This window comes from Podarcis erhardii (assembly GCF_964252035.2).
Source record: "Podarcis erhardii genome assembly, chromosome: 8".
Classification (NCBI taxonomy): Eukaryota; Metazoa; Chordata; class Lepidosauria; order Squamata; family Lacertidae; genus Podarcis; species Podarcis erhardii.
This window is the reverse complement of record NC_138499.1, coordinates 18309849-18321756: the sequence shown is the minus strand read 5'-3', so window position 1 is coordinate 18321756 and position 11908 is coordinate 18309849. Positions and strand designations below refer to the sequence as shown.

Here is an 11908-nt window from a genome sequence, read left to right as displayed (position 1 = left end):
AAAATGGCTGGCAGTGTGCCAGAGAAAATGGCAGGAGCAGCTGACAGGATGTTAGCCATTATTTATTTTGCACATGAGCAATTCAGTTGTACAAAGGTTCACTTGAAAGTAAACACTACTGAATTCAGTGGGACCTAAGAAAGTCTGGATGGGATTGGAGCTGATTGGCATGATTTCTGCCCAAATGCACAGCTTTTGAGGGAGGCACTGATGTCCCAAAATGGTTGAAAATGGCCCTGAGCTAAGCGATAGCTGCGCTGGGTCACAAACCACTGCTTCCTTAGAGTTCCAGGTAAGCGGCCACTAATCAGACAAATTCAATTATGTGGGTGACTGCATGAAATCTCTTATGTTTGCATCAATTGCTGTTTCTCAAAACCTCTCAGCTGGCCAGGAGTGAAGAGGGTGGTCCCTAGGCGTGCCTGGCCTTAAGTATGCCAAGGCCACGCCTCCCCCAGCCCGCCGATTGGCGGACGGGTGGAAGGCACGCCCAGGGATTCCCCCAACTCTCGCGGGGGCAGCAGGCCAGCCCCCGCGCTTGGGGGGAGGGGCAAGACCGCAACCCCCTCTCTTCCCCCATGGGGTCAGAAATTGCTTTATCTTAGATCACAACCACAAAGATATATTTGTAATCAGTGGGAGATATTTCCATTGGAATTCAGGGGGATGTCGGCATCCTAATCAGACTATGGGCAACTGGACATAAGTCCTCAGTGTTAATATAGTTTTCCCCTTCACAAATTGTATCGGAAACCCTATGAGCATGCAGAAATTATTATCCTTAAAACAGCACACCCCAACCTGGTGCCCTCCAGCTATTTTGGACTATGTGTCGAGCTCCAGCTCCCATAGCCAAAACATGTCTTAACAGCAGAATTGTGTTTCTCCTGCTGGAATTCTGGAACTCTGGAGAAGGAGATCAGACCAGAAAAAATATTGGAGAACTGCTGTGAGCTAAAATAGAAAGCAGGACTAAAGCAGGCCAATACAGGAAAGCTCCTTATGAACCTTGTTTTGCTATCTATCCAAACTATTGGGGAACACAAGCAAACAAGATTGGTATCTGGGAGTCATACTTTTGTTTCATTTTTAAATATTTCAGAAGGTGGCATAGTAGAGAGTTGTAAAGACTTTGTTTCATCTTTATGAAAAACATTTCCTGTTGGATTCCCCCCACCCCACCCCCATTCCCATCATCTGCAATGTCACCTTTTCTTCTCATTGCAAACAGTATTTTAGTCATCCTTGAAGAAGACAGCGACTGCACCTCCTATCCGGTCCCTTTGGGTGATGATATGACCACTCAAATGTTGTCAAATTATGCTATTAAAAGGTTTTGTGTGAAATGTTAGAATGGGGTGTTACACCATGTTCTTCCTTTGGTATCTGTATCACATTCATTATTTCCCTATGGGTGTGTGTGTGTGTGTGTGTGTGTGTGTGTGTGTGTGTTTTCCTGGACATGTTCTGGGGATGCTGCCAAAATGTAAGAGTAACAAATGTTGGTGTTGCATGCTTTTTTTTCCTGCACTTGCGTGACAAGCAAGATTTTCTTTCCAACTTAAAAGGCTATTTCACACTTTGCATGGTGGGTGATAATATTTGTTTGACAATGCACTGGAATTCAGATTTACTCAAATGGCCACAGAGTTGACAATCGCAAGTCCTTGATTCATAGCAAGTACTTGATTAGCACATGATTCTGTGACCTGACACTTCAGCTGAGCTTGGATGAGGCCAGGAAAATAGATGAAGCTAAGGAATCTGCACCTCTAACTAAATGGTAGGTGGCATTCCATGATTATTATTTCTTCTTTTTAACCAACAACAGCTCAGGCAGGATGTGAATCTCAGTACAGTACAAGAAAAGAGTCCCCTTCCCCAAGGGGAGTTTTCACCGATTTTGTGACCCTTCCAGATAGCTGTGGCTATTGGCCAGAATAGAAATAAAAGTATGTGTAGGTGGAAAGGAAGTAAAGATCGAAAGTCTTCATATCACCCTTGTATCTTTCATCCATGGATGAAAACAGAGCTTAGTGAGATCAGTTTTGAGCTGAAAAACTGTTAAGCCTATAAATTAATTAAGCATCAGGTTTCGCACCAGGGAACAGTGTTGATGACAAAATAGCACAGTGTGAGAGCAGGGCCCATGTCGGTGATAGAGCAAACACTTCACATGAAGAAGGGACCCAGGTTCAGCTGTGAAACTAAGCAGGAATTCCCTGGGGAAAATACTGATGTACTGCCATCAGCAAGCATGAAGCCAACATTATGTACTGTGGCAAAACTTGCATAAAACAAATGAACTTTTCCCCAAATGCCAATGGTGGTATCTCATAAGTGCAACAGAACTAAGCAGGATTCACCTGTCACTAATTGGAATGTGTGACAAAACATCAGCTATAGTCACTCATAATTGGTAAGCTACTAAATATGTGCCAATTCTAGGGGGCCAACTTGTCTTTGCCCCCCTCAATCTTTGTTGGAAAAGGGCATGGCCTGGGGCAGGTTGCAACCATTTTAAAATATCATATTAAAAACCCTCCCAACAGATTAGAATAATAAAAAAGATGGGCCTCAAATATTACAGCCAAAGATAAAAGAGGTGTCTCAGCATCTGACTGAAACTATGTAATGAAGGGGGAATGGCAAGAAAATTACAGCGCAATGGTTTTCCGGGTTAGCGGGATTGCAAACAGATTTTTTTTTTCCTGGGTGCCATTAAAATGGAAACCACTGCTGCTTCCACTAGATTCTGCTAGAGGCGGTTTTTACATCATGTGAAAGATCACATAAAACATGGAAGTTATTAGTTAAGGAAATGTTGGGAAGTGTGCATAAAAGGCTTTTCATATCCAGCCACCTCTAAATTTCAAAATCATGTACACACAAAGACACATTTCCATTCTCTACTATTATATCTATTCTCTCTTGTACCACTAGTTATCTGTTGCTTGCCACATTGCAGAAAATGAGGCCAATGAGACTACAGTTTGCCTGGATTCATCCAGGGCCTTCATCAGTGTGATGTTTTTAGAAGAATTCCAATTCTGAGCTTCAGCCTTCTAGCCAATTGGAGTGCCTCTGAGCTGGATGAATAGTGCTTCTACCTGGGTTTGACAGTCTGCTCATATCGATGCTAGGGTTTGTGCTGGAATATATTTTACATGTTTGCTTTCTGCCTGATATTGATGTATTAGCTGGGTGCAGAAAGAAAAGATAATAAAACCACAACCTTCTTATCTAAACGTTCCTTGTTAAATGAGGTCTGCAACTGCAGAAAGCGTGTCAAGATATTTTAGATGAATTTGTTATTTTGATATGATTTATTTGCATGATGAAGTGGAAATTCCATTGTTAGAAATCACAGCATGGTTTCTTCAACCTGCTCTTAATGGAATGTACAAAAGCAGAAACATTTCCTCTCTTTGCATACATGTGTGCACACTGCATACACAGTCAAGTATCCGCTTTGAGAGATGCTTGCTTTGTTTGGTTAAAAGCATACTGGAAATCTCTTATTGTCAATGTGTCTCTAGAGAACGGTCAATACGTACAGCACTTTATGAAGTAGCAGAGGGATATGGATAGCTTGGCCACTGCAACCCATGCATTAGTAACCTCCAGATTGGACTACTGTATTGCGCTCTATGTGGGGCTCTAATTAATGTTGGCCCGGAGGATGGAGCAGGTGCAAAATGCAGCAGCTAGTGCTACTAAGTGGGACATCTGGCCAGGCACACCTAACACCTGTGCTAAAATCACTGCACAAGCTGCCAGTTTGCTACTGAGCCAGGTTTAAGGTTTTGCTATTAACAGTTAAAGTTCAAAAAACCTGGATCTGAACCCCTTCCTCCATATAGACCTGAGAAATCATTATGTCCTTTGGAGGATGGTCTGCTGGGTATGTCATAACATGCAGAGCCTCACCTTGCATTCTCTGTTGTGGTGCCTACTTGCAAGAACAAATTTCCCCCTGAAATAACAATTCTGGACACCAAGGCTGATGTGTTTCTATCATTAATTAAGAAATTACTTTTTGCCCTGGCATTGTTCAATCATTGATGACAGATTTCAATATTGCTGTTTTATTGTATTTATTTTTTAAAAAATTACATGGGTATGCTTTGATCCACTGTAAAGCATGCTGGGGTTTTTAAAATGAAAAGTGGTTTGGACGTGGGGGGGGGGTTATTTTGAAAAAAAAAATGTAATATTCACTACGTAAAAGAAAACATACACTAATAAGATGGGTCCCTGCCCTGAGGAAATGCATTTACACTTAGGAAGGATTTGGTTAGCCTTGTTGGCAGAGAAAAGGTTTGGACTGTGCCCCAAACCGGCAATGCCACTTTCTCTCCATGGTCTACTCAAAATCCATGTGAAAACTGGGAAAGACAAGGAAGAATGGTCTTGCTTTGCAAGCATCTTCTGCCTTCTTTTGTGGAAGGGGAAGTTGTCTCCTTTTTTAATTACCAGGCTCACAACAAGTTGCTCTCCTCAGGAGCAGAGGAAGGGGGGTGAGGTGGGTGCAGGCCGCCCCGGGTGTCACCACTGAGGTGACAAAACGCCGGGCGGCACTCAACACGGGGCCTGCAGTGCACCCAAGCCACACGTTTCTCCATGGTTTGGGCTCTGCGCTGCCCAAGCATTCTGTCTGCTGCCTCCACCCCCTCCAGCTGTAGGGTGGCTGAGTGGGAGGAGGCAGGCAGACTCTGGAGGCCCCTTGGTGCACCCCGCCCCTATGGGTGGCTCGCCCCCCCCCCCCCGAGCGCACCAGCCCAGGCGCCTGAGCAGCTTCCTCCACTGCTGGCTCTCCTCCACCATCATTGTAAGCTTTCAAAGCTTATTTTGGTTGAGCAGGTTAAAAAAGGCATCAAAAGGAAAGGAGAAACCAGGAGCAGTTTTGGAATGTCAGGTTTTATAAAGCGTGTTCTCATTAAAGAGAGAGCACGTGTTGCGGATGGGGCCGGACAAAACATCCTCAGTTGCCAGCCAGGCTGTTGCAAGGGACTTGGATCAGATTGGTGGCTGTTGTTGCTGGGGTAAATTTGATGTTGCCAATTTAGGGGTGGGATCAGAGGTTATTTATTCCAGGTCCACAGCTTGTTCCTTTCTCTTTCGCTGTGGACACCGGATCAGCACCGGAGTGAAATCAGCGAGAGTTTGGGTCGTATTATCCTCTCCTGTTTTCCCCTTCTTCTTTTTTTCTCTTCTCCTTTTACTTCCTTATTTTATTAATATCGCTCTTATTTTATTTAGCCTCCTGTTTGTCCCCTGCCTTCCTTTATTGGTTCTCTTAGCTTTTCTTGGGAGGGGGGGTGCCCTAGGCCCTGGGTGGCTGACGGCCCGGTTCGCGGCTGAGCCAAGGACCCGGGCCAGGGAAACAACCCCTGCCTGCCTCGGGGTCTGTTGGGCAGCCGGATTGGTAGGCCGCGCTGTGCCGGCCTGCCTTCTGGGCGCCGGGGGAGGCCCTGATCCTTGCGCCTGGTGTGCGCGCGGGGCGATTGTTTCCGGCGGCTTGCGCTGAGCCGGGAATTGCGGGCCCGCGGCCAGGAGGCCTGCGGGCGCCGGGATCGCGCCGCGGCTGTTCTAGCCCGGCTGGGGCCTTCTCACCCCCCCCCACTCTTCGGAGCTGCGAGCGTGGGGATCGGCTGGGAGGCCTTTTCTCTCCCCTCGGCTTCCCTGCCTTCCCTTGGCCTGTGCGCCTCGAAGGGGCCTGCGGGCACCGGGGAACGCCCCGCGGCCCGGCTGGGGTCCGGCCTGCCTTCAAAGCGCCAGGGGAGGCCCCGATCCTTGCGCGTGGTGCGCGCGGGGTGGTTATTCCGGCAGCCCACGCTAAGCCGGGAATTGCTGGCCTTGAGGCCTGCGGGCGCCAGGATCGTGCCGAGGCTGATCTAGCCCGGCTGGGGCCTTCTCATTTCCCCCCCTCCCCTCTTTTCTCCCGGGCCTTTGGTGGTGCTGGGGGAAGCTGTCTGGGCACTGAGACTTACCTCGCTTGGGGGGTGGACTCCGCAGGCGGTTCTCGGCGATTTAGGGCCCCGTTAGCCGGTGGCAGGCTTCCGTGGGGGCCCAGGTTAGGGAGGTAATTGTAGGCCCTCCATTTTGCGGTAATTCGGCGGGAGCGCCATTTTGCCTCCTTTCCTGGCCAGGCGGCAACATCTGGTGGCCAGGCCTTGTAATTGCAAGGTTCCCCAGAATTGAGTGGCGGCCTCTGGTGGCTGCACCGTGTTAGGGCAAGGTTGATTTGACCCGAGGGGCGGCCTCTAGTGGTTGCTGTGATATTGCAGGTTACTGAATCTGCTCAAATCGCCTCCTGGTGGTGGGGGTTTTTGTCCAATTTGTCTTAAGGTTGCCAAGCCACTGAATTAGTGGCAGTTGGGGCGTCACTTACCTGCTTGTCACTTAATTAATTTCTTGATTTAATTCTGTTAGTAATTTAATTTTGATTATTAATTTTATTGATTTTGTAACTTTGATTTTACACTTTAATTTTAATTTTAATTTTAATTTCACAACAGTAGTAGGGATGGCTCCTAAGAAGGCAACAGGAAGGCCTGGTCCCGTCCGCTCAGCGAAGCGGCCTATAAAGGGCCCTTCCCAGGCCTTGCGTTCTCCTGAGCCCAGCCAGTCGCTGCAGCGCCTTCAGTCCATGGTCTCTGGTTTGGCGAGTGACCCGGTCGCTCTGGCACGGGTCGAGGCAGAGATGGAAAGTGTGATGCAGCGTTGCTCAACCCCGTCGACCTCCTCTGCGCGACCAGCACCTTCACGGGTTGCTTCCTTGCCAGCGTCTTCATCTAGTGAAGAAGAGAGAGAACCATTATCAGCTGGGGTTTTCTTACCTGATACGCAACCGACCCAGTCCCCGGTCTTACCCATGCCGCAGGTTGCTGCGCCAAGGGGTCGGAGTCTTGCCAGGGGTGGGGCCAGTAGAAGGGCATCAACTTGGGCCCAAGCTGGGCAGGGTTCATCTGCGCAGCCTTCGGGAGCTGGCAGTTCAATGCTGGGTCTTTCACAGGCTGTCTCCTTTCAGTCAGTTCCAGGCTCTGTGCAACAAGACGATGTATCTGAGTCGTCGGTTGAGGACAGCCTTCCTCCTCCGCCAAGGGCCTCTTCGGGTGGGCACCGTCGTCGCAAGAAAAGCTCCAGGAGGCGCTCCAAGCGGAGACGGAAGGACATTTCGTCCTCTTCTACAGGTACTTCTTCCCAGAGTTCCAGCAGTGATGAGGAAGCTTCCATGAAGCTTTACTGGGGCTTTGGTGAGACCTCAGGGCTACCTAAGTGGGTTTGGGAGCGTAGGGCGAATTCCCACAGGGCAAAGTATGGGGCGGTGCAAGACTGTCAGGAAGGGGTCTTGGTGCCCGACGTTAAGGTCTCCACCAATTCGGCCAGGGACCTTATTCCAGGTGCCCATTTGTCTGCCAAATTGCAGTCTAGGATTCTGAATGGTCGTTATGTTGATATTTTTAGCCTAGCCCCTCCGCTTGATGGTCAAGAGCCTTTAGACAAGGGCTATGCCACATCTAAAAAGCGGGCAATTATAGCCAAAGCGGATAGGACGTTCGAACGTTGGTTGGATAGTTTTCAAGTTTTCGCTGGCGTAGTTTCAGCAGCCTATCCTAGGAGGTCTTTGCACTTATGGGTTTACCTGTCCATAGTCCGCTCGGCCTTCATGATGGCCGGAGAGACTGCTGCGTTGGCCTATGACCAAAATTTTAGGCGTAGAGCAGCCAAGATCCCCAATGCCCGCTGGGATCGCAAAGACTTGGATGTTTGGACCACTTATGTTGCCCCACGCATTGACAAGAAGGCCCCTGATTTGCAGAAGTTTAAGGCCCTCCCTCAAAGGGCGGGTCGCCGGTTGTTTTGTTGGGATTTCAACAAGGGTGTTTGCCAACGGCAACCCTGTAGGTACTCACACCTGTGTGAGAAGTGCACAGGGAGCCACTCGGCATCAGTGTGTACAGGGGTGTGGCGACCCTTTCGCAAGGGAGGGGGCTCTCAGCAGCCCCCAAAAGCCGCTTCCCAGGTGCCAGCCACTGGAGCTGGAAAATAGTACTCTGTTCTCCTTAGCCTACACCCCGGTGAGGCTTCAGCCATTATTGTCCTTGTTGGAATCATACCCCGACAAGGAATCGGCGTCCTATTTGCGTGATGGTTTTTCTTTGGGCTTCAGGATTCCGGTGGCATCGACCCCTATGGCTGGGAATCCTGTTAACCAGAAATCTGTTAAGGATATGCCGGAGGTGGCGCGAAAAAAAATCAAAAAGAAACTGGCTTTACATCGTATGGCCGGTCCTTTTTCTGTTCCCCCCTTTCCCAATTTGCATGTGTCACCCTTGGGTATAGTTCCTAAGAAAGCCCTGGGGGAATTCCGCCTCATTCATAATCTCTCTCATCCTAGAGGCATGTCAGTAAATGACGTGATTCCCCCGGAGCTTTGTTCGGTGAAATATGCTTCTCTTGATCACGCGATCAAGATGATACGGACGTTTGGGCCTGGTGCCCTATTGGCCAAATGCGACATTGAGTCGGCATTTCGGCTGCTTCCAATCCACCCCGATGATTTCTGGTTGCTTGGTTTTCAGTTTGAAGGAGGTTTTTACTTTGATAAGGCCATGCCCATGGGCTGTTCTGTGGCCTGTGCTGCTTTTGAGTGTTTTAGTTCATTTTTGGAGTGGGCATTGCGTAATAGAACTGGTTTGGGCGGAGTCATGCATTATCTGGATGATTTTTTATTGGCCTCAGCGAGCAATACAGGGGACTGCGTTGTATTGTTGCGGGCCTTTGCTTCTTTAACGGAGGAGCTGGGCGTTCCGTTGGCAGCAGGGAAGACTGAGGGTCCCTCTACGGAACTAACTTATTTGGGTATCTGGCTGGATACCGTGGCCCAAACCTCCAGCTTGCCGGCCGATAAGATAACCACTTTAAAAAGGGTCATCGAAGAATTGCTTCCCTTGAAGAAGGTCACCTTGCGACAGCTGCAGTCGTTGTTAGGCCATTTGAATTTTGCTTGCAGGGTGGTCGCCCCTGGCCAACCATTCTGCTCCCGTTTAGCCAGACTTACTGCGGGTTTGCAGGCCCCGCAGCATAGGGTGCGCCTTTCTAGCCAGGTGCGTGATGACCTTCGTATCTGGTTGGAATTCCTGGGGGAATTCAATGGGGTGTCGCTGTGGCAGGGCACCTTGAACCTCCATAATGACTTCCAGGTGCACTCTGATGCAGCGGGGTCCCTTGGGTTTGGTCTGTTCTGGGACGGGAGGTGGTGTGCTGAACAATGGCCTCCTGCTTGGCGTGGGGAGGCTATCACTCGGGACCTAACTTTTCTTGAGTTCTTTCCCATTGTAGTGGCCGTGCACTTGTGGGTTGAGCATTTCAAGGACCATCGTGTTTGTTTTTGGTCCGATAACCAGGCAGTGGTGAATGTACTAGCCAAGCAGTCTTCACGATCTCCTAGGGTATCAGCCTTGCTACGGGCTTTTGTTTTGCATTGTTTGCGTTTTAATATTGTATTTTCTGCTCGTTTTGTTCCGGGCATTTCTAACGAGATTGCTGATGCTCTGTCCCGTTTTCAGATAGAGCGATTCAGGTCCCTGGCGCCACTGGCTCGAGACCGTCCGGGAATTTTCCCGGATCATCTCTGGAACCTTGGCAGCACTTAGTTTTACAGGGAGCAGCTGCATCTGTTGCCCCCTCTATGTTGAGGTCTTATAAAAAGGCCTGGGCAGATTTTTTGGTATTTAATGGGCAGACGGTCGTTGGGGAGGTTACCGCCCCCCATTCTACCTCTCAGGTGCTCAAGTATTTGGCACATCTATTCCAGATGTGCCGGGTGGCCAGGACGCTGCGACTTCATTCGGCAGCAATTTCCTTTTTTAGCAGGGCATTTTTTAACAAGAATCCGTGTGGGAAGTTCGTGGTGCGCAGAGCTTTGGAGGGATGGGGGCGACTCACTCCTTCTAGGCCTATTCCCAGACGGCCCATCACATTTGAGTTGCTGGCACAGATGCACATTAAACTGCGTAGCATCTGTTGGTCGAGTTTCGAGGCTCGTCTATTTTCCGCAGCCTTCTCATTAGCTTTCTTTGGGGCCATGAGAGTAGGAGAGGTGGTCCTTGAACCTAAGCGGGATGGAGGTTCCAGGGGCTTGTTGTTGCAGGACGTGAGTTTGTCTCCGTCTGACCTGCAGGTTAATATCAGAAACTCGAAGACGGATCAGCTAGGTAGGGGAGCCGTTATCAGGCTCCCGGCAACTGGGGAAGGGGGCCCTTGTCCAGTAAGGGATCTTAGGAAGTATCTGGCCTTGCGTCCTGCGGGTGAAGGGCCCCTGTTTATTCACGAAAATGGGCACCCATTGGTGCGGCATCAATTCACTAAGGTGTTGCGTAAAGTCATTGTAGCATGTGGCCTTGAGGCTTCGGAGTTCGCTCCTCACTCCTTCCGGATTGGTGCTGCTACGACAGCTGCCCACTGGGGTTTATCTGTGAAGAGGATAAAAGACTTGGGTCGGTGGAGGTCGGATGCATTCAAAGCTTATGTGAGGAAATAATGTGGTTGTGTACTTACATTTCTGTTTTAACCCTAGGTCCGGACACTATTCATATTTGGATAGTGGGTCACAGTATTGTGCATTGGGCCGCTGACAGAGCTCGTCAGTCTGGATTGGGAGATGGCCTGGGCCTCCCACAGCACGTGCAGGTGTCCTGGATCTCCAGAAGGGGGATGCGTTGGAGGGAATTCTTACCACTCATGCATAGGTGTGTCCTCCTAGTTGGCCCTCCTTTGGCGATTGTGGTACAGCTGGGGGAAAATGATCTGGTTTCCACTCCCTGCTATGTGCTGCGTATGGCTATGTTACAGGACCTAAGGGATCTGGCGGCTATGGTGCCTAATGCTAAATTAATTTGGTCACAGTTGCTTCAACGCCGCATTTGGCGGGGTAGTCCCAGCCCAGCGACCGCTGAACGAGCTAGGAAGCGGATTAATTCCGCGGTGGGCAAGTTGGTGGTGGGCTTGGGCGGATTGGTGATTCCTCACCCTCTTATTTCCTTCAAGGCTGCGGTCCTATACAGGGCTGATGGGGTTCATCTTTCCACGATTGGGAATGATGTTTGGTTGGATGCAGTGGTGTCCAGGTTGAGGGTGTGGTTTGGTTGGTGAGTGGTTGGCGGCGAGCGTAAGGGCTCGGGTGGCGGTTAGGCATTGGTTAAATTGGTTGGTGGAGGGGTATGGATTGGCTGTGCCTACCCCTCCAATGCTGCTGCTGCATGGGAATTCCGTTAAAGGAATTCTGGGGCTTACCATCCCCTTGTCCAAACCCCTGGAATCGGGTGCGGGCTGCGTAAGACCCCAAGGAGCATGCGGGGAGGAACTGAAGGGTCTGTAGCGCAGCCCCAGTTGCCCTGATCTTGTTCCTCCACACTGACTCTCGCTGGAATCCGGGAGTCAGTGCTATCCCCCAAGGCGGATAGCTAGTCATAACCAATGCCTAAGCAACCACTCACAAAATTGTATGATAAAGTTGTGGCCAAAATTATGCCAAAAACCTTAAACAAAAAATGATGTGTGGTGTGTGAGTTATTGGGGTAGGGGTGTTTTGGAGGACCTCAGCACGCAAAGGTTAAATTTCTTCAAAATTGCTTTTTTTCCTGCCGAATATGAAACTGTGGGTATCTATTGATTAAGCCTGGTTTCCCCCCCCCCTTATCTTACATGTGGTTTATGCCTCTGTGGTTAGTGTTTCTTCCTTCGTTATGGGAAGGGGGGGGTGTGACTCATTAGATTGTGGCTGACAGATGCACCGTAAAGGAACACACCACCAAGACAGCAGATGCTGGTCAAGCCCAGCTTACAAATAAAGGAAACAAAATAAAAATGAGTTAATGAATTAAGCGATGAACTCTGAGGC

General features: G+C 49.5%; 1 protein-coding gene across 1 annotated transcript; it reads left to right on the top strand.

The window, feature by feature from the left end:
* The first annotated feature begins 6990 nt into the window (after positions 1–6990).
* On the top strand, positions 6991–11412 carry LOC309348508 (integrase/recombinase xerD homolog). The gene is made up of 2 exons (XM_081873749.1): positions 6991–7196; positions 9576–11412. The coding sequence occupies exons 1-2, from the start codon at positions 7001–7003 to the stop codon at positions 10547–10549; spliced, it is 1170 nt and encodes a 389-aa protein (XP_081729875.1). The 5' UTR covers positions 6991–7000; the 3' UTR covers positions 10550–11412.
* Positions 11413–11908: the final 496 nt, after the last annotated feature.

What these genes read in the sequence shown, in the direction of transcription:
- LOC309348508 (XM_081873749.1), top strand. Translation starts at nt 7,001, where the DNA reads ATGCTGGGTCTTTCACAGGCTGTCTCCTTTCAGTCAGTTCCAGGCTCT. An exon ending in CATTTCGTCCTCTTCTACAG is followed by an intron (nt 7,197 to 9,575) that starts GTACTTCTTCCC and finishes TCCCGTTTTCAG; the next exon opens with ATAGAGCGATTCAGGTCCCT.